This window comes from Populus nigra, chromosome 16, assembly GCF_951802175.1.
Source record: "Populus nigra chromosome 16, ddPopNigr1.1, whole genome shotgun sequence".
NCBI classification, from domain to species: domain Eukaryota; kingdom Viridiplantae; phylum Streptophyta; class Magnoliopsida; order Malpighiales; family Salicaceae; genus Populus; species Populus nigra.
This window is the reverse complement of record NC_084867.1, coordinates 829,279-850,112: the sequence shown is the minus strand read 5'-3', so window position 1 is coordinate 850,112 and position 20,834 is coordinate 829,279. Positions and strand designations below refer to the sequence as shown.

Below are 20,834 nucleotides of genomic sequence, written 5' to 3'. Positions count from 1 at the left end.
ACTACAAAGGAACTAGGGTAAAATAAAAATTCAGATGAATTCACACAATCCATTGTTAGGAAACAAGGTGGAAAAAAATAGGGGTAGAGAGAGTTTTACATGAACTCCTTTTTTTATTTTTTAATTATATCTTTTTTTTTAATTTCTTCTTTTATTTTAACTTTGTTTCTTTTTTAATTAAAAAACTCTCAAGTTATTTTTGGATTAGCCAAATCAACCGAATCATATCAATACAACTCTCACACGATTTAATTTCAAATCAAAGTTAAGTAAAAGGTTTTTTTCCTACTAATTTTGACTTTTTTTTCTCAAATTTTTTTCTAGATTTTTTTTTACAGTTAACTAGGTTGTTTTTAAACCGGTCAAATCAATTTGATCATGTCAGAATAACTTTCATACGATTTAATTTTAAAACTTGGCTAGATAAGAAGTTGAGTCTAAAAGTCTTTATGTCAATTTCATCATCTTTTTTTTTTTCAATCTTATCTTTGTATTTTTTTTATCAATAAATAAAAATGCTTTTGATCCGATTAAGTAGTTAGGTCCTGTATGGATAATATCACCACTGAGTAATTTTAAATCTAAACTAGATAAATGATCAAATCAAAAAATTTCAAGATTAATTCATTAGATCAGATTTAATAAAAATATTAAATAATTTTCTAAGACCTTGATATTTTTTATTATATTAAAAAAAAAACTCAACATACAGTGTAGGACATACATGTAAACTAGTATTAGTCTAAAAAACTTATGAACTGATAAAAAAAAAAAAAAGAAACCTCTAGCTTAACTATGAGCGAAATAGCTAACCAATATCCACTTGATTATAAATAAAACATGTGATTTAAAGTTGGATTTGTAATTAAATTAAAGTTATTGAAAAAAAGGGATAAAATTATGGTTTATTCAGTAATATAAAATTATTTTTCTGTTTGAATAAAAAATAAAAAAATATGTTTATTTATAGAAAATGAAGAATAATTTTTCCACCCAAAAAATAAAAAAAATATGTCAAGATTACAATGATTTTTCATAAGAAATTGAAACCGTAATTTTCAACAATCATTTGCATTGTGATAATCTAAGTATAAAATATTAATTTTATTTCATTCTAAGTATAAAAATTATCTTGAAAATTTTATCAATTAAAAATTAAAATTATATATTACTAATAAAACAAATAAATCAATGACACTAAACATTTATAAATCCAGAAAAATATTTTATATTGGATTTTTAACAAGACAAATGAGTTTATGACACTAATCAAATATAAACATATATAAAAAATAGTTTTAATGTTTTGCATTTCTAAAAAATTTTGTGTATAAAATAAAAATACAATATTATTCATAATTGTTTTTCATTTAAAAAACAGTTAAAAAAAACATATAAAAAAAATAATTTAAGTTGAACACCTTGCCTGTCTCTGGCCAGGGAGAACATCCAGGTACGGTGTTCTAGCTGCAGAGAATTAAACAAAAGCCAATAATGAATGTCCGTGAGTTTTCTCACACGAGATACATGCGCGTGAAACCAAATACGACAGAATTGAGGTAATTTGGGCAAAAAGAGTTTTATTCTAAAAGATGCTCACAGGTGACGAAAAAGAAAAAAAAATGTAACCCTAAATAAATAATTTCTATTTATTTACTGGAAATGTGAAATATTTCCACAATTTTAAGAAATAAAAACACTTTCTTTTAATTAGAAAACATTTTCCGTTCACCTCTTTTTCAAAAATTCTTCAAAAACTATTAATTAATTTTATTTTTTTTACTTTTTAATATATTTTCGAGCGAATTCATAATATATTAATTTTTTTCCATTTTCTTCTAAAATATAATATATCAATTGAATTCCTTATTTTTGAGATATTTTATAGACGGAGTCCTACTTTTGTCCATACACGTCAATATTTTTCATTAAAATCCCTCGAAGGCTGTCCTGTATTAACGGGTATGGATAGAGAAGGATCGATTTGAGAAAAGTTCTTGTATTAGGACGAAATTGGGAGCTGGGCAATAACTTACGGACCAAAATTAAGGTTTATAAAAGGAAAAGAAATAAAGACACGACAGATTCCTACAAGTCTACAACCAAAGTGAAAAGCGCTGGTTCACTGTCCACGCTCCACGTGTATTTTTCTTAAAAGCCATGGAGCTCTTTTTGTTGCCTGATGGTGTAGATTAGGACCTCCATTGATGTTAAATCCTCAATCAAATCCCTCGATGTGTGGTGAGTATATCTTGAATTGGCCAATGAAGGGTTGCCAGGTCCCATCTTTTAATGCTTGATTCTGGGTTCGTTTCTATAATATTGGACCCACCATGTACGATCTTGTCTTGTTGCTCATTTATTATTCATGGTAATAGCATAATCTAGGGCATCACAATTTTATAATAAAAAAAGAGAGAGATACTCGAGATAAAAAGAAAAAGAAAAAAAGAAGATATATTCTTTTATTTTTTTTATTTTAAAATAATATAAATTGATTTCAAATTGTTATACAACTAAATTTATTTTTATATTTTTATTTCTGTCAAATATATTTATATTATTTCTATATTTTTTTTTCATTCCACCCTAAAGATAAATAAATAGACTATGAGAGTGGGAAAGCATGACTATGAATAAATTATGTAAATGGTTGACACGATTTGGTTGATGATAAAGACTTTAGAATTGACTAAAAAAAATTCATATAAAAAACATTACACTCAATCAATAATAAAAACCAAATGAATTGATACGAGAAACTTATAATTTTTAATTAAATTTAGATTTTATTTCAATTTAAATGGCTTGTCGTCTTATAAATTAATTATAATCTAGTTAGCTTATTCAAACCTAACCAAATTAACATTAAAGAATTCAATAATAATAAAATGAAATGATATTTGGTGTAAGTTTTGATCATCGGATACTTCATGATTGAGCACGAAAATATAATAATCAAGATTCTTTTGCCCTTAATTACCCATAGGCATGTATGGCTATGATCATGGAGTCAACCCCATGTATAGAATCTGTAGCCATGGGCATGGACCGTATGGGGGGGGGGGGGGGGGGGACAAAGAATGGGGTTCCGGCAATCATTAATTTCCAGCAAGAAAATGACGTGTAGCTGTCTGGCTGCTTTTCGCTTCCATTCCTGATCATCTTCTTCAGTCCAGACAGATGAAATCCAACGGAGGTCACAAGATGGTGAGGATTTTTTTTTCATTTTTATTTTTAAATTATTTTAACAGATTAATGTAAAAAATAAATTTTTGATTTATATTTAGATAATCCTGATATTCAATCGGCGGGACGTCAGTAGGATTTTCTTCGATATCAGCTTTGAGTTTTGTTGCTTTCGAGTCAGGTGAGTGTATAATTTTCCATATGCATGAAAAATATTATAAATATTTGATTTGTTAATATGAATTGGATCATGCTTCTTGATAATATATATGTTGATTATTATCCTTATTTTGATAAAGCATGATCAATTGTTGAATCTGAATTCTTGATATGAACCAGTATATATTTTGAATTGAATTCTGAATTGATAGCTCCTTATTTGATTAATGTCATGAGTTGAGCCTTGAGATATGAATATGTCTGTTTGATTATGATTATGAACATATGGTATGTCAGTCAGAATACCCATGCTAACAGGGTAGTGTTAGTCTTTGTGCACATCGTATCTGAACCCTAGTTGGTCGGGGGAGTCACCAACCTGTGTGAACTGATCATCCCACAGTACGGAGCCTCATGCTCATTGCATTTTGATTTTCTGACGAACTTTACCATTTGATCTTCTTGTTATGGCCTATTTGAGAAACCTTCCTATAAGAACTTAAAGCCATACTTGTATATATATTTCTCATTGTTTTATTACCTCGTGTGTGTATATTGAAGGTTATCTACTCACTGAGTTGTTGAACTCACCCTCTCATTATTTATCCTTTTCGGGCTTATAGCTTGATAGCAGGTCATTTTGTTGGACCTTCAGAACCTGCTTTTTGGTTGTACTTTGTACCTTTTCTTTATGTCTAGTTAGTGCTCCAATACTCTGAAATTTTATAAACTTTTGTATTAAGACAATTCAATTATATTATGAAGTTGATTTTGTTATTAATGCTGCGTTGAACTCTGATTGAGTTAGGATAAGTTTGTGTGTAAGTTTGGGTTCGCATAGGTATGGAACCTTGGAGAGAAACCTTGTCTATGTACCGGTCATGGATCCAGGATTCGGGTCGTGACAACAGCACTACCTATGATTTTTCTGTGCCAAGGAAAGTTAAATTTCTCAGCATTATAAAAACGGTCGGCATTCTGCTTTCATACCCTTTTTGCAAATAGTTTCTTCTTTTTTCTGAAGAGTGCAAGCTGAAGTTCTTTAACACGAGAAAAAAGCAGACATTATCAATGACTGAACAGCTTAGTTTCTTAAAGAGTAACTGCAATCAACTAAAGCTATATTTCACATTCCAATAGCCAATCTTACATAAATTAATAGTTTTTTAAACGTTATACAAAATGCTAATTTTTGCAGGACATACAGATAAGACATGGGAAAGTGTATCCGGCTAAATTGATTTCACTGATCAAGGGATAATGCAGGGGCAATGCTTGTGGAAAAGTAACTGGAATATCCATTGAAGTATATCTAGGAAGTAAGCAGAGGCAACTTCAGCCAGGAGTTTGCATGAATCATCTTGTTGATAATGCACTCAAAAGGCATTTCAGCAACAAGAACAGTCAGCTCATCATCCCCTGGTGTCTGTTTAGATATCTTTGACTGGTAGCAACCCATGAAGACAGCTAACACAAGTCACCCGGAAAATTTATTGGCAATCAGTAGGCTCATACCAATGGTACACAACTTGAAAACCCCACCTGGCATTTGTGAAGGAATATCCTAGATTGAAATAACAACCGAGGTTGAGTGTCTGCAGCCTTTAACCTGCTGATAAAGATCAAATTCTAGGACCAAGAAGAGAACGAAGAGGTAAATTTAGTCATTTTCAGGAATAGTTCTGCAGAACATTTTCAAATTAATTGATCCACTAAAGCTGCAAGCACTGAAACTAAGCTTAAAGTTATCAATCTCAACGAGAATCGGCAGGTTTTGGAATCTTAGCTTGACTCAACGTTTATGTTCATGTGTGTGTTCCCTTGTTAAAAGGATGCAAGAGTTCAACTCAAGTGGTAAGTCCTAAGACCAAGAACAGAAGCAACAAAGTTACAGTTTCTTCAGCAATACTCAAGCAGCTTAGTAAAATGTTAACAGGCACCCTGCTAGATCTGGGATTGTCATAGGATAAGATCAGTCTTGAATGTACCCTTAAATCTGAGTTTCTGGTGATTTTTTCTTTCACATTTAACCCCCTGCATGCTTATCTCAAATTTTCCATCACCTTTGCAACAGCAAAATTGTTTTCCTTTCATTCTCTTTTCCCAGGAAAACATGACATGTTTGGTAAAACATCACATAGAAGGCTGATTGACAAAGCTATCCTTCCTGTTTGATTCAGACAAACCTAATTACAGCAATCATGTATATCTTTACACACATCAAATTAAATCTCCTCTCCTACTTTTCAACCAAATTGGTTGCAGCTGCTAAGTTTGTGCAGCTAAAATTAGACATTGCACCTAATCTCATTCTCTGAAAACCACAATAAAAACCCTCTCTATCCCCTCTTTGAGACATCAAACACTTGAACAAGTAGCACTTGCATAGTTGCATTTGCATTTCTTTTCACAGCTCCAAGGTCAACAAAACCCTAAAAAAACCCAAACAAGATGAAGCAACTAATTTCCTTCTCATTTTCTCTTGTTCTTCTCTCCCTCCACTGCACCCAAACACTATCCCAGCCACCAAATGCAGCACCAGCAAAAGCACCTGCTGCAGCCACTGCGCCACCACCAGCTGCAACGTCTGCTCAAGCCTCGCCACCTGTTATGGTTCCTGTACAAGTTTCAAAAGGCCCTGTCAATGTCATTAAAATCCTCCAGAAGGCTGGCCACTTTGCGTTCTTCACCCGCCTTATAAAATCCACTCAAGAGGACATCCAATTATTCTCCCAGCTCAATGACTCGAGAGATGGGGTCACCGTCTTTGCCCCAACTGATGGTGCCTTTTCGGTCATTATCAAATCTGGTGTTCTTAACTCCCTAACTGATCATCAGAAGATCGAGTTGGTACAATTTCATATAATACCAAGAATTCTGACAACCGCCAATTTTCAAACTGTCAGCAATCCTATAACAACATTGGCAGGATCCGGTAATCGTTTCGCACTTAATGTGATAACTACAGAAAATATGGTGAATGTAACTACGGGACTTACCAATACAAGCGTATCGGCAATTGTATACACAGATAGCCAGCTTGCTATTTATCAGGTTGACAAGGTGCTACTTCCTTTAGATATTTTTGCCCCTAAACCTCTTGCTCCTGCACCAGCACCACCAAAGCCTAAAAAGGATGATGGTGCAGAGAGTCCTATGGTTCCTGAAGATACTTCTGGCTCAGTAATATGCATGGTGCATAATACTCTGCTCATGTTTGGAGCTGGCTTAGTTGCTGCTGCTCTTCCTTTGTGACCCTCGAGTTTTGACAAGGTATCTTGGGGTGTGGTCATTTCTTCACCAGTGGCTCATGATTTTGCTGGTTACAATGAACGGTCGTGTTCAACAGTTTAAATGCTTTGAAAAATTGTCATATCCACTCAATTTTACTCGTTTTGTGAATAACAGTGCATTTAATTCAGTATTTTAATTGTTCATTGATCTTTTCTTCTCTTTCTGTTCCTGCTTTGATCTATATATGGAATTTTAATGGATATCAGCCAGAAAAATATGTTGATGTGCCTTAATTTTTCAATCATATATTGATTTGGCAACAGATGGAGCATGCTACCTGCCTCTTTAAAGAAAAGCAGCAGTAAATACAAAAACACAACTCTTCAAAGTATCTGCTTAAATACTACCACATACATTTTCAAAACATACCACCACTGAATTTCTGCTGCTGAAATGTAATATACTTGTGCAAAACATGAAGCAAACTAAGCTGTGCTGACTCTGCATTAAAGAACAAAACCAAGAGGCTTAAAATGGCTAATAAGTTGCACCTTGATCAAATCATGGTTGCATTTCAGAGGGTTGTAAAATCAAGAGTTTCTAGCCCTTCTATCGGCATTCGTGCAGATTCCAACATCGTTTTAGTTGAGCTCTGATTATTCAAAAGCGCACCATGCTAGAAATTATATAATTCATACTCTTCTGCTACATTTCTGATTCTCCCACTTCAGAAATTAGCACGAAGCTGGGAAAGGCCATAGTTACATCCCTGGAAGAAACAAAATGGTCATGTTGGAAGTCAATTATAGTAATCAATGTTATCCTAGAAAACATAAAGCCATGCATATTATATGAACTCATGATTTCAAACCAAGCTCAAGGAAAAGAAAAAAAAAACTTAAACTCAACAAACTTGGCTGCATCAGCAAGTTGACTGATGGAACAATAGCTATCAAAGAGGAACGTTGAAGGTGCGAGGGTTTTTAGTTAAGTTTTTATGGGATTAAATGTGAAGAAAGTTCACCAGAAAATGCAGTGGTCACCGAACCAGGCTCAATTTTGGGGCACTGTCAAGAATAATATTTTTCAAGTAACAAATTCAGATGCAGGGTTCCTTTGCACAATTTACAAACTGATTTTGGAACTTGCTACTCACTTTAAGAAAGGTAGAGTCATGTTCTTGATAATAGAAGGATTCTTCAAGACAAATTCCTTCCACTCTTCTGGATCAATTTTTCCATCGCCTTTTGAATCAGCATCACTAAATGTCTGTGAGGAAACCATAAGAAAAAAAAAAAACATCAGAATGTTTCAATCACATAAGCAAGAATTAACAGATTCAACAAGGCCAAACCAATTGGAACCTTATCAACAATTGTCTGGACGACATCATCTGATAGTTCCAGATTCGATTCCTGAAGAAGGGCCACTACCATCTCCTTCAACTATCAAATAATCCAAAATTATGAGGCAGAATATAAATTTGAAAACACACTCACTGCTAAAATAATCATTTTCATTTTTCAAAACATTCTACTCAATTCTCTGATATTATAGGATTATGGGGAAAAAACTTTAAACATTTAAGTTCTCAGCATCTTATAGGAAATATACTATATGGTATGTATGGGAAAGAAATGGAACACACCTCCTCCTGTTCAATGAAACCAGTTTGCCTTAGATCATATAATCTGAAAGCAACTGCAGAAAATTCTCCTCTCATTAGTAATTTGTTCATCACCTGGCTAACAAAAACCAAATTGACATGCAGAAGAAACTGAATGTTTGTGTGTGTGAGGGCGGGCGGGTGCAGGTACACCTACATGCATTACAGTCGAGGGAAATATTAACCTTACAGTATATTTTTTCTTCAACTGGAGCATTTGGATGGAAGACACCCAAAGATTGAACGAATTCTCCAAACTCAATGACTCCATTGCACTTGACATCAAACAAATCAAACATCTGCAGAAGTACCAGAAGTAGATGCAACTTAGAAAGAAGGTAAAGGCCATAGCACCAGGCGGCCACACCATGACCATACGAGGAAGAATCTCTAGCACTGTAAATTATTAAAATCCTCTGAGAGGACCCATAAAAGGCTTGAAAGATGCACCAAAATCTATACTTCTTCAGCACCTACATAAAGCTAAAAGCAAACTATCCCAATATCATAGAAATTGTTTGGACACATCTATTGTTCCTGCATTTTGTTTCAATTTTAGGGATCAGCTAACTTAAGCAGGACTCGATTCCCATAATTAACTGGGTAAACTATTTATTGTATTTTATATCGTTATTAAACATATTCCAGATTCAAGGCTTACGTTACGAAATGCGGTTAACCTAGTTTAATTAAAATATATATAGTTTCGAGAATTTTTTTTAAATAAAACAACATTGTTTTAAATTTTTTTCAACAAAATCAAATTGAGTTTCGATCAAATAAAAAATTGATCTATTGATTCTTCAAGCTTGACTAGGTCAACTTTTATCCCGTTTAATTTAGAAGCCAACTCAAACCAGTTTCCATGTATGTGAGTCATCAAGCTAACTTGTCATGTTGGATAGAGGCTGGGTTTGGTAATATATATTGTATATTAGTTTATTGAGTTGCACTATGATAAGGGTAAGATAAAATAAAAACCTTTTAAATATAAAAAAGTATTAGATCGCGGGAAATTTTTTTACATTATTATTAAACTCACCGAAACGAGTCAACCTTGGAATCTTTCAATTCAATTTTTTACCCAACATGGATTTCAAATTAAATTATATGGGTGTTACTTCGACATGACCAAATGACTTTATAAGTCCAAAGGCAAGTCGGATAATAGGTAAAAGTGTGTTTAGCTTTAATAAAAATTTTAAGATGACATCTTTATTTTTATATAATATCGAGACAATGATATATTAGATCTATTTAGAGTTCACGGTTTAATCCACCAAACCCGCGACTCAGGTTATCGATTCCACTAAGTTTAATAACTCTTTTTTTTATAAACTAGTTTGCACTTAAATATCACAATATTTGTTTAAGATTATGATAACCTTATAAAAATAAACTAAAACTATTTATTTTAACCAATTTAAATTTAATTAAATATTTTAAAAAAAGAGGGACTTTCATTCAGTTCAGTATGTGATTTCACCTCAAATATTTTAATGTTCTAGTAATATAGTTCAAAATCATGGTTTCAATCATAGTTTTATTGTTTGTTTGGGAGTGCGGCTCAAATAAAAATAGATTAAAATTTATTTTTTTATACTTTTTTATCATTTTGAAGTACTGATATTAAATTTTTTTAAAAAAATGATAAAAAATTATTTTGATGTATTTTAAGCGAAAAATACTTTGAAAAACAATCATTATTATACTCTCAAACACCATTTTAATTGCAATTCTTACCGAGATTGTGAAGATAACATTACAACAAATACAAAAAGAGCTTAGTGTGCTACTATTCATCATTTTACTGCTTACCTAGATATAAATTATTGTGGATTGGAGCAGTGTAATGATAAAATTATTCTTGCCAAATAAATTTGCTAAGCATGCAGTTGGGGGTAGGATTGTCTTTTTTATGAGATACATGTGGCATTGAAAGAATGATTGTGGATAAAATGATCTGTTTGAGTTTTTTAGGCTACAATATAGATATTGATTTGCCTTTCGGGGCACAAAATTTTAACCTTTGGGTTGGAGGTTTCTTTTTACTTTTTTTTTTTTTTTTAAAATCAGTGAAGACATAATCATGCCTCTAAAGAGAGAATATGCATATGTTAAGGGCTTCTTTATTTTTTTTCTTTTATTGAAACAATTAAAATTGTAAATATCATGTGGGGTTGCCATACCCACGTGCCTTCAATCTAACAACCTTTAGGTTGGTGGTTTTTTTTATAAAATAAACAGTGAAGATACAACCATATCCATGAGAAGGGAAAAATATGCATATGTTGAGGGGCTTCTCTGTTCTTTTCTTTTATTGAAACATGTCAAATACAAAAATTACCCTTGGGTTTAAACAAAAACAAGGTTGCATGCAGGGATGTTTTCATCATTTTTTTATGGTTTTATTGTAAATATCATGTAGATTAGAAGTGATTAAGTATTTGTATGTATATAAATTACTCAAGGCGGCTGAATGTGACGGTTAACCAAATCTATAGTAATATGAGTTTGACATGTTTACTAGATTCAAAATGCATGGACCTGGTAACCTATAAGTCTAACTTCAATATTAAAACGTTCAGAAATCTAACTTTTAATTTCTATTATAATAACTATTTATAATTTTTATAAATCAACTCGTAATAATACGAGAGGCATCTATCTATTGCTTGCTATTTATGGTATAATGTAATAGACAACTAGATGTATTATACAAGTTTTTTAACCAAAAACATTAAAACACAAATTAGGAAAAAATGTAAAGTATTAGAAATAAAATATTGAATTTCTTAAATTACTAATGACCATTACTTTTATGTAATAATAATTATTGTAGTCACCCTCACCTCTATAACATCACACGTAGCGGATTATTAACCACCGACAGGCTGAGATTCGACACATAACTGCTTTTAATGCCGTGCTCCTATTTTTTTTTTCTCAAAAAATAAAATAAAATTATATGCTCCTAAGTCCTATCATAGGCAAGTTCGAGAGTAAAGTTCCCAGAACTAGGCCCAGGTATTCAAAGGGATGGACAGGGAGTTTCCTACTTTCCTACACCCACCAACCATGGCTATGGAAGCCCTGTTAAGGCTAGGGCCAAGCTTCAAGCTACATGCAAATTCAGTCCAATTGCTCGAGTAGAAAACTAAAACATGGTTTTCAACTCTTTGTTAACCCATCTCAAGATTTTGATACAAAATAAATTTTCAATCATTTTAATATTAAAAATTTTTAATCAATAAAAATAATATTTTAAAAAAATCATAACAAAAAAAACCTGATCATAACAAAAAAACCATATATTTTAAAAAAATTATAATATAAAAAAAATACTGTAGCTATCTATAATATTTCACTAGAAAAGCTATAATACTTTCTTATATATTTTAACTTTTGGTATAATATAAAGGAATAGATCAAAATGAGTTTAGTAAACAGCAAACGGGTTCCACTTATTAGTCACTGCACCTTGAGGGATCCAATAATTTCCTATCGGATTTGTTTGATGGTAAATAGCTTGTCTAAAATGTAGAAAGTTTTTTTTTTTTTTTTTTTTAGTTTAATGTGGGTGTTCGGGCCAGTTTGCACACACCTCAACTAATTCCATGTACCTTGAAGTTAATGATCATGTAAGCCTCCAATAGTCATCATATAAGCAATTACATGGCTTGAACCTGAAATCATAGAAGGAGCAAACCTCTTAGTTCCAAGCTTTTACTATTAACCACCATCTAAAAAATTATTAAACTTAAATTAATTCATTGACTAGAGTTTAGCTTGATCGGTCAATTTATCAACCCAGCCTGAACAAAGTATTTTTTTTTTAAATTATTACAAATATTAACCTTTATAAATTTAAATAATAGGACAGGTTAATTCACAATCTAGTTGATCCGACAAAATCCATATGAGATCCGAGCAAGTCAACTCTAAAGTTAAGCTGTACAGGCACTTCATTAAAGAACAGATGCAAAAGGTTTAAGATGGCTAAAAAGCAGCACCTTGTAAATCAGGTCTAGGCTGCAGTCAAGAGGGTTGTAAACTCAACTCCTTCTGCCTCTTGTATTGATGCTCGAGTAGATATTCCAACATCTTTTATGTAGAACTGATCATTCAAAAGTGCGTCATTGCGAGAAACTACATGATTGATGCCCTTCTGCTACATGTCAGAATCTTCCAGTTTGGAACTTAGCACAAAGGAAAGGCCATGTATGAATCAATGATTTTATTACTCAAGTTCAAGGGGAAAAGTTTTGGAAACACATGCTAGCTTTGAGGATTAAATATAGTCATAATTGAAGGACTCGATTATCTACAGAATTATGTAAGTTTGTGCAGAATCCACTGAATTCTGCTGCACAAATCCATCTGTCCACTGAATTCTGCTGCACAAATCTTCCTCTTTCTCTTTCTCTTCATTGCTAGTGCAGAATCCACTGAATTCTACTGAACAAATCTATCTGTCATCTTCCTCTCTCTCTTCTTTGCTAACATTTGGAACGTGCTACTTACTTGAATACGGCAGTCATGTTCTTTATAAGAGAAGGATTCTTCGTCACAATTTCCTTCCACTCTTCCGGATCTCAATTTTCCCATGAGCTTTTCGTTGGGAAATTGTTTAGTAAAACCAATTAAATAGATCTGGATATATAAAAACATGAACAAAAAACATTAAATAAAAGATAAAAGTACTTATTAAAATTATGCCAAAGGATTGTACCCTTATTTAATTATTTTCCAAAATAATTTTATATTTTAATAATTTTTTTCTTAGCTTTAGATTTTTTTTATTATGTTGGTTTTTATCTCTATATAAATATTTGATATATTGGTTTTTTCATCGTATTATTGAATCACAAACTTTAGACTTTTCTCTACCTTTTTTTCTATAATTTATAACTATAATCTCAGGTCTTGAAAACGATGAATTGTTTGTCAATCGGCGTTTACAGGCCCACCAACATACATTTTTATCTAGAAAAAGTGGCCTTACAGTGGATCTTGTTTTCAACTGGTGCATCTGGACTGAAGATCGAACAAATTTCCTGAACTCAATTACTCCATCGCACTGCATAAATGCTACAAATAGATGCCGCTGTTAGAAAATAATATGAATTAGATCTTAGACTCTCGAATCTCGACGATAATTTCAAGTTTTTGGGTTCGAGCAAGAATCTCTAGGAGCATAAATATCTAAAACCCATTAATGAGATAAGACTTAAAAGCTGAAAAGATGCAGCACTACCTATGATTTTTCTGTGCCAAGGAAAGTTAAATTTCTCAGCATTATAAAAAACGGTCGGCATTCTGCTTTCATACCCTTTTTGCAAATAGTTTCTTCTTTTTTCTGAAGAGTGCAAGCTGAAGTTCTTTAACACGAGAAAAAAGCAGACATTATCAATGACTGAACAGCTTAGTTTCTTAAAGAGTAACTGCAATCAACTAAAGCTATATTTCACATTCCAATAGCCAAATCTTACATAAATTAATAGTTTTTTAAACATTATACAAAATGCTAATTTTTGCAGGACATACAGATAAGACATGGGAAAGTGTATCCGGCTAAATCGATTTCACTGATCAAGGGATAATGCAGGGGCAATGCTTGTGGAAAAGTAACTGGAATATCCATTGAAGTATATCTAGGAAGCAAGCAGAGGCAACTTCAGCCAGGAGTTTGCATGAATCATCTTGTTGATAATGCACTCAAAAGGCATTTCAGCAACAAGAACAGTCAGCTCATCATCCCCTGGTGTCTGTTTAGATATCTTTGACTGGTAGCAACCCATGAAGACAGCTAACACAAGTCACCCGGAAAATTTATTGGCAATCAGTAGGCTCATACCAATGGCACAACTTGAAAACCCCACCTGGCATTTGTGAAGGAATATCCTAGATTGAAATAACAACCGAGGTTGAGTGTCTGCAGCCTTTAACCTGCTGATAAAGATCAAATTCTAGGACCAAGAAGAGAACGAAGAGGTAAATTTAGTCATTTTCAGGAATAGTTACTGCAGAACATTTTCAAATTAATTGATCCACTAAAGCTGCAAGCACTGAAACTAAGCTTAAAGTTATCAATCTCAACGAGAATCGGCAGGTTTTGGAATCTTAGCTTGACTCAACGTTTATGTTCATGTGTGTGTTCCCTTGTTAAAAGGATGCAAGAGTTCAACTCAAGTGGTAAGTCCTAAGACCAAGAACAGAAGCAACAAAGTTACAGTTTCTTCAGCAATACTCAAGCAGCTTAGTAAAATGTTAACAGGCACCCTGCTAGATCTGGGATTGTCATAGGATAAGATCAGTCTTGAATGTACCCTTAAATCTGAGTGTCTGGTGATTTTTTCTTTCACATTTAACCCCCTGCATGCTTATCTCAAATTTTCCATCACCTTTGCAACAGCAAAATTGTTTTCCTTTCATTCTCTTTTCCCAGGAAAACATGACATGTTTGGTAAAACATCACATAGAAGGCTGATTGACAAAGCTATCCTTCCTGTTTGATTCAGACAAACCTAATTACAGCAATCATGTATATCTTTACACACATCAAATTAAATCTCCTCTCCTACTTTTCAACCAAATTGGTTGCAGCTGCTAAGTTTGTGCAGCTAAAATTAGACATTGCACCTAATCTCATTCTCTGAAAACCACAATAAAAACCCTCTCTATCCCCTCTTTGAGACATCAAACACTTGAACAAGTAGCACTTGCATAGTTGCATTTGCATTTCTTTTCACAGCTCCAAGGTCAACAAAACCCTAAAAAAACCCAAACAAGATGAAGCAACTAATTTCCTTCTCATTTTCTCTTGTTCTACTCTCCCTCCACTGCACCCAAACACTATCCCAGCCACCAAATGCAGCACCAGCAAAAGCACCTGCTGCAGCCACTGCGCCACCACCAGCTGCAACGTCTGCTCAAGCCTCGCCACCTGTTATGGTTCCTGTACAAGTTTCAAAAGGCCCTGTCAATGTCATTAAAATCCTCCAGAAGGCTGGCCACTTTGCATTCTTCACCCGCCTTATAAAATCCACTCAAGAGGACATCCAATTATTCTCCCAGCTCAATGACTCGAGAGATGGGGTCACCGTCTTTGCCCCAACTGATGGTGCCTTTTCGGTCATTATCAAATCTGGTGTTCTTAACTCCCTAACTGATCATCAGAAGATCGAGTTGGTACAATTTCATATAATACCAAGAATTCTGACAACTGCTAATTTTCAAACAGTCAGCAATCCTATAACAACATTGGCAGGATCCGGTAATCGTTTCGCACTTAATGTGATAACTACAGAAAATATGGTGAATGTAACTACGGGACTTACCAATACAAGCGTATCGGCAATTGTATACACAGATAGCCAGCTTGCTATTTATCAGGTTGACAAGGTGCTACTTCCTTTAGATATTTTTGCCCCTAAACCTCTTGCTCCTGCACCAGCACCACCAAAGCCTAAAAAGGATGATGGTGCAGAGAATCCTATGGTTCCTGAAGATACTTCTGGCTCAGTAATATGCATGGTGCATAATACTCTGCTCATGTTTGGAGTTGGCTTAGTTGCTGCTGCTCTTCCTTTGTGACCCTCGAGTTTTGACAAGGTATCTTGGGGTGTGGTCATTTCTTCACCAGTGGCTCATGATTTTGCTGGTTACAATGAACGGTCGTGTTCAACAGTTTAAATGCTTTGAAAAATTGTCATATCCACTCAATTTTACTCGTTTTGTGAATAACAGTGCATTTAATTCAGTATTTTTATTGTTCATTGATCTTTTCTTCTCTTTCTTTTCCTGCTTTGATCTATATGTGGAATTTTAATGGATATCAGCCAGAAAAATATGTTGATGTGCCTTAATTTTTCGATCATATATTGATTTGGCAACAGATGGAGCATGCTACCTGCCTCTTTAAAGAAAAGCAGCAGTAAATACAAAAACACAACTCTTCAAAGTATCTGCTTAAATACTACCACATACATTTTCAAAACATACCACCACTGAATTTCTGCTGCTGAAATGTAATATACTTGTGCAAAACATGAAGCAAACTAAGCTGTGCTGACTCTGCATTAAAGAACAAAACCAAGAGGCTTAAAATGGCTAATAAGTTGCATCTTGATCAAATCATGGTTGCATTTCAGAGGGTTGTAAAATCAAGAGTTTCTAGCCCTTCTATCGGCATTCGTGCAGATTCCAACATCGTTTTAGTTGAGCTCTGATTATTCAAAAGCGCACCATGCTAGAAATTATATAATTCATACTCTTCTGCTACATTTCTGATTCTCCCACTTCAGAAATTAGCACGAAGCTGGGAAAGGCCATAGTTACATCCCTGGAAGAAACAAAATGGTCATGTTGGAAGTCAATTATAGTAATCAATGTTATCCTAGAAAACATAAAGCCATGCATATTATATGAACCCATGATTTCAAACCAAGCTCAAGGAAAAGAAAAAAAAAAACTTAAACTCAACAAACTTGGCTGCATCAGCAAGTTGACTGATGGAACAATAGCTATCAAAGAGGAACGTTGAAGGTGCGAGGGTTTTTAGTTAAGTTTTTATGGGATTAAATGTGAAGAAAGTTCACCAGAAAATGCAGTGGTCACCGAACCAGGCTCAATTTTGGGGCACTGTCAAGAATAATATTTTTCAAGTAACAAATTCAGATGCAGGGTTCCTTTGCACAATTTACAAACTGATTTTGGAACTTGCTACTCACTTTAAGAAAGGTAGAGTCATGTTCTTGATAATAGAAGGATTCTTCAAGACAAATTCCTTCCACTCTTCTGGATCAATTTTTCCATCGCCTTTTGAATCAGCATCACTAAATGTCTGTGAGGAAACCATAAGAAAAAAAAAAAACATCAGAATGTTTCAATCACATAAGCAAGAATTAACAGATTCAACAAGGCCAAACCAATTGGAACCTTATCAACAATTGTCTGGACGACATCATCTGATAGTTCCAGATTCGATTCCTGAAGAAGGGCCACTACCATCTCCTTCAACTATCAAATAATCCAAAATTATGAGGCAGAATATAAATTTGAAAACACACTCACTGCTAAAATAATCATTTTCATTTTTCAAAACATTCTACTCAATTCTCTGATATTATAGGATTATGGGGAAAAAACTTTAAACATTTAAGTTCTCAGCATCTTATAGGAAATATACTATATGGTATGTATGGGAAAGAAATGGAACACACCTCCTCCTGTTCAATGAAACCAGTTTGCCTTAGATCATATAATCTGAAAGCAACTGCAGAAAATTCTCCTCTCATTAGTAATTTGTTCATCACCTGGCTAACAAAAACCAAATTGACATGCAGAAGAAACTGAATGTTTGTGTGTGTGAGGGTGGGCGGGTGCAGGTACACCTACATGCATTACAGTCGAGGGAAATATTAACCTTACAGTAGATTTTTTCTTCAACTGGAGCATTTGGATGGAAGACACCCAAAGATTGAACGAATTCTCCAAACTCAATGACTCCATTGCACTTGACATCAAACAAATCAAACATCTGCAGAAGTACCAGAAGTAGATGCAACTTAGAAAGAAGGTAAAGGCCATAGCACCAGGCGGCCACACCATGACCATACGAGGAAGAATCTCTAGCACTGTAAATTATTAAAATCCTCTGAGAGGACCCATAAAAGGCTTGAAAGATGCACCAAAATCTATACTTCTTCAGCACCTACATAAAGCTAAAAGCAAACTATCCCAATATCATAGAAATTGTTGGCATACATACCCTGTTTGCAAACAGATTCTTCTTATTGTTGTTCCTGAAGAGCGCAAACTGCAGATCTTCCTGACAAGAAGCAAGCAGACATTAAAATGATATCACCAAGCCATGATTATATACATGTTTAAATTAACATATACACACCATTTCAAAATGGCACCTAATATCCATACCTTGCTAATAAATCCATCGGCAATGACTGAACTACTTAATTTCTTAAAAAGTTCATGTGAGGCCTCTACTTCGCTTACAGTAACTGCAATAAACACAAATCAACAGTTAATAGTTTCTTGTCCAGTGGACCAGGTTCATGTAATGATTTTCACGATACGAAATGGTAATTTTAGCAGGGCAAGCAACTAACTCTGAGCAAGCTGTTTCTAGCAGAAACTTAAACTAATAATTAGGAACAGAATTGTTTTTCCTTCTCCCCTTTTCCCTAACAGCATCATATGCATGCTTCTTATTCTTTCAATATTGTCAAAAAAGGTTAATATACAGGAACCAATCAAGGCACTCTCTATCCATCCATGTCGTAAGACAAAAAGCAACAGTTGTCGAGAAATTAGTGGAATATCCATTGAAGCATAGCTAGGAAGTAGGCTTGTTGATAATGCATACTCACAGGGTGTTCCAGAAGCAAGAACTGTCAGCTCTTTACACCATGCTGTCGTTTTTGTTCTCTTTGACTGGCAGCAGCCCATGATCAAGACAACCAGCACGATCCACTCATAAAACTTCTTGGAAATCAGCAGGAATGCCAATGGTGGTTTCTACTGAAAAAAATCCCACCTGGCAATTCCCAAAGAAATACGCTAGATTGGAATAATTGCTAAGCTTGAGTATCTGCAGCCTTTAACCTGCTGAGAAAGATCAAATCCCCAAAACAAAGACATATATCTGGTCATGATCAGGAACAACCAAAAAAAAAAAATCAAACCAATTGATCCACCATAGCTGAAAGCACGAGATCAAGCTTAAAGCAAAGATTCTCACATTGAATTGCCGGGTTTTTGGAATCTTATGGATATCCCTCTTCGTTTAAGGATGCAAGAGCTCAACTTAAGTGGTAAGATCAAGAAGGCAGTGTCATCAGCACAAAGAAAACCCACAAAGCAGACCTTTACTTGTCTATGGCAAGACTCCTCCGGTGAGGTATGATGAGTTTTCAGAAACCATTTTCTTCCATGTCACAGCCAGTTGACATTTGTCCAAAGCGCACTCTCTTTTAGCCACACGTCCAATTTGTAATCTTTTTGAAAGCTTGTGTCTATATTTCTACATCCTCAAGAGCATAAATTAATATAAAGATATGGTTGAATTTTCCAAACTTCCGAACACTACAAAGAATCTCAAAGTATTATATGGTACCTAATACCAAACAAAGCCTACATAAGCTGACATGACCATCCCTTTGTAAAGTACAAAAAGCTTAGAGATGGATTTGAAAGGGAGCAGAACTATATAAAGACAATTACCCACTACCTCTAGCAGAACAGATAAAGAAAAATTGGACTCAACCCGCAATTTGGTTCAAGTTTTGGATAGGCTGGACAAGATTAAGGTTGGTCAGCTCAAGTTGATCTCTATCTATTTAAAATCATTTTGTTTTTAATTTTTTAAAAAAATTAAAAAGATGATATTTTATTTTAAAAAAAATTCAAATCAAGCTTCATAAAGTTTTAATCGAATTGAACGAATTATAGATTAACCTGTCAGTTTATTTAAATTTAATTTGATTAATTTTCAATTTAGTTCAATATAAAACCTAGCTCTAGTCAAATTTTAGATCAACATGTTGTCAGATTAAATTGCGGAGTTGTGACAGGTTTTCTAAGAATGCTCTCCCTCACTCCTTGTCCTAGATAATGAAAACATTGAAATTATATTTTCTTCATTGGATAAAGAGATGTGAAACTTAAACGGGAACCGGAGTTTGTTGACATGATTAGGAAAATCTCCTTCAGTCTTGAAATCGATTTTGAAAATGACAGCAAATTTCATCAAGTGATGATTCGCCGGGAGATCGAGTTGTCATACATGTACAATCGGCTCAAATAATATCTGCCATTTAAAAGAATATTTTTCTCAGTATGCCATTAGTTGTTAAATCCTATCCGCCCGTCTCATGTGTTGACCTAGAAAATGTAGATTTTGAAACCAAATTTGAACAGGCTTCTTCGTTGAATTAATAAAGATATTTACATGAGAAAACTTGATAGACTTTGCTAGGTTTTTAATGACATACTTGATCCAATGGCCCACAAGTTAAGCAAGTCCTTTTCCAAGTCAATTTCTTGATCGAGTGATGTAGACGAGTCTCAAGAGTATGATAGTTTTGATTAGTAAAGCATGAATCTTTACTAGTAGATTGTGTAGAAAACCTAGTAGATTCATTTATGAACAGGTAAGATGGAGTTGAGTTCCAAACAATATCTATTCATGCTAGACGAACAACTGAAAACTAATAATTTTTTACTTGATTGTTGAACATGGCTCAAATTTTATTAGATAATTCTATACATCTAGTTTTATAGGAGAATTGGTTGCTGTAACTGGTTTAATTCTAGATAACCCTCAAATTAAGCTTGGAAAATGCTAAATGAGTAAGTTTTGTTATTTTTCTTCTTTTTGTTTCGATTTAATTTTGATTTTATGTTGTGTTTCATTTTGGATTTTGAAGAGTTGCAAACCTCTTAAATGAGAAATTCCTGAGATAATTATTCAATAATAAAGTGCGAATTAGAGTTCTTATGTGAATCCCTTTTCTTCCTTTTTCTTGTTCGTGTGTTGTGATCCCGTCAATGTCAGCTGCCATGA

General features: G+C 33.8%; 4 protein-coding genes across 4 annotated transcripts; 2 read left to right on the top strand and 2 right to left on the bottom strand.

Annotated features, from left to right (window-relative positions):
- The first annotated feature begins 5,692 nt into the window (after positions 1-5,692).
- LOC133675916 (fasciclin-like arabinogalactan protein 12) lies at positions 5,693-6,772 on the top strand. Its single transcript, XM_062097473.1, has one exon. The coding sequence runs from the start codon at positions 5,800-5,802 to the stop codon at positions 6,601-6,603; it is 804 nt and encodes a 267-aa protein (XP_061953457.1). The 5' UTR covers positions 5,693-5,799; the 3' UTR covers positions 6,604-6,772.
- Positions 6,773-6,890: 118 nt separating this feature from the next.
- Positions 6,891-8,843, bottom strand: LOC133675921 (calcineurin B-like protein 4). Its single transcript, XM_062097483.1, has 5 exons — positions 8,439-8,843; positions 8,231-8,283; positions 7,947-8,027; positions 7,739-7,851; positions 6,891-7,351 (listed from the first exon to the last, which is right to left on the bottom strand). Exons 1-5 carry the CDS (start codon positions 8,545-8,547, stop codon positions 7,288-7,290), a joined length of 420 nt encoding a protein of 139 aa, XP_061953467.1. The 5' UTR covers positions 8,548-8,843; the 3' UTR covers positions 6,891-7,287.
- Positions 8,844-14,930: 6,087 nt separating this feature from the next.
- Positions 14,931-16,026, top strand: LOC133675918 (fasciclin-like arabinogalactan protein 12). Its single transcript, XM_062097474.1, has one exon. It carries the CDS (start codon positions 15,041-15,043, stop codon positions 15,842-15,844), a length of 804 nt encoding a protein of 267 aa, XP_061953458.1. The 5' UTR covers positions 14,931-15,040; the 3' UTR covers positions 15,845-16,026.
- A 163-nt stretch (positions 16,027-16,189) lies between these two features.
- LOC133675920 (calcineurin B-like protein 7) lies at positions 16,190-19,523 on the bottom strand. Its single transcript, XM_062097482.1, has 9 exons — positions 19,011-19,523; positions 18,640-18,877; positions 18,188-18,270; positions 18,021-18,080; positions 17,681-17,789; positions 17,473-17,525; positions 17,189-17,269; positions 16,981-17,093; positions 16,190-16,592 (listed from the first exon to the last, which is right to left on the bottom strand). Exons 2-9 carry the CDS (start codon positions 18,716-18,718, stop codon positions 16,529-16,531), a joined length of 642 nt encoding a protein of 213 aa, XP_061953466.1. The 5' UTR covers positions 18,719-18,877; positions 19,011-19,523; the 3' UTR covers positions 16,190-16,528.
- Between the last annotated feature and the right edge of the window lie 1,311 nt (positions 19,524-20,834).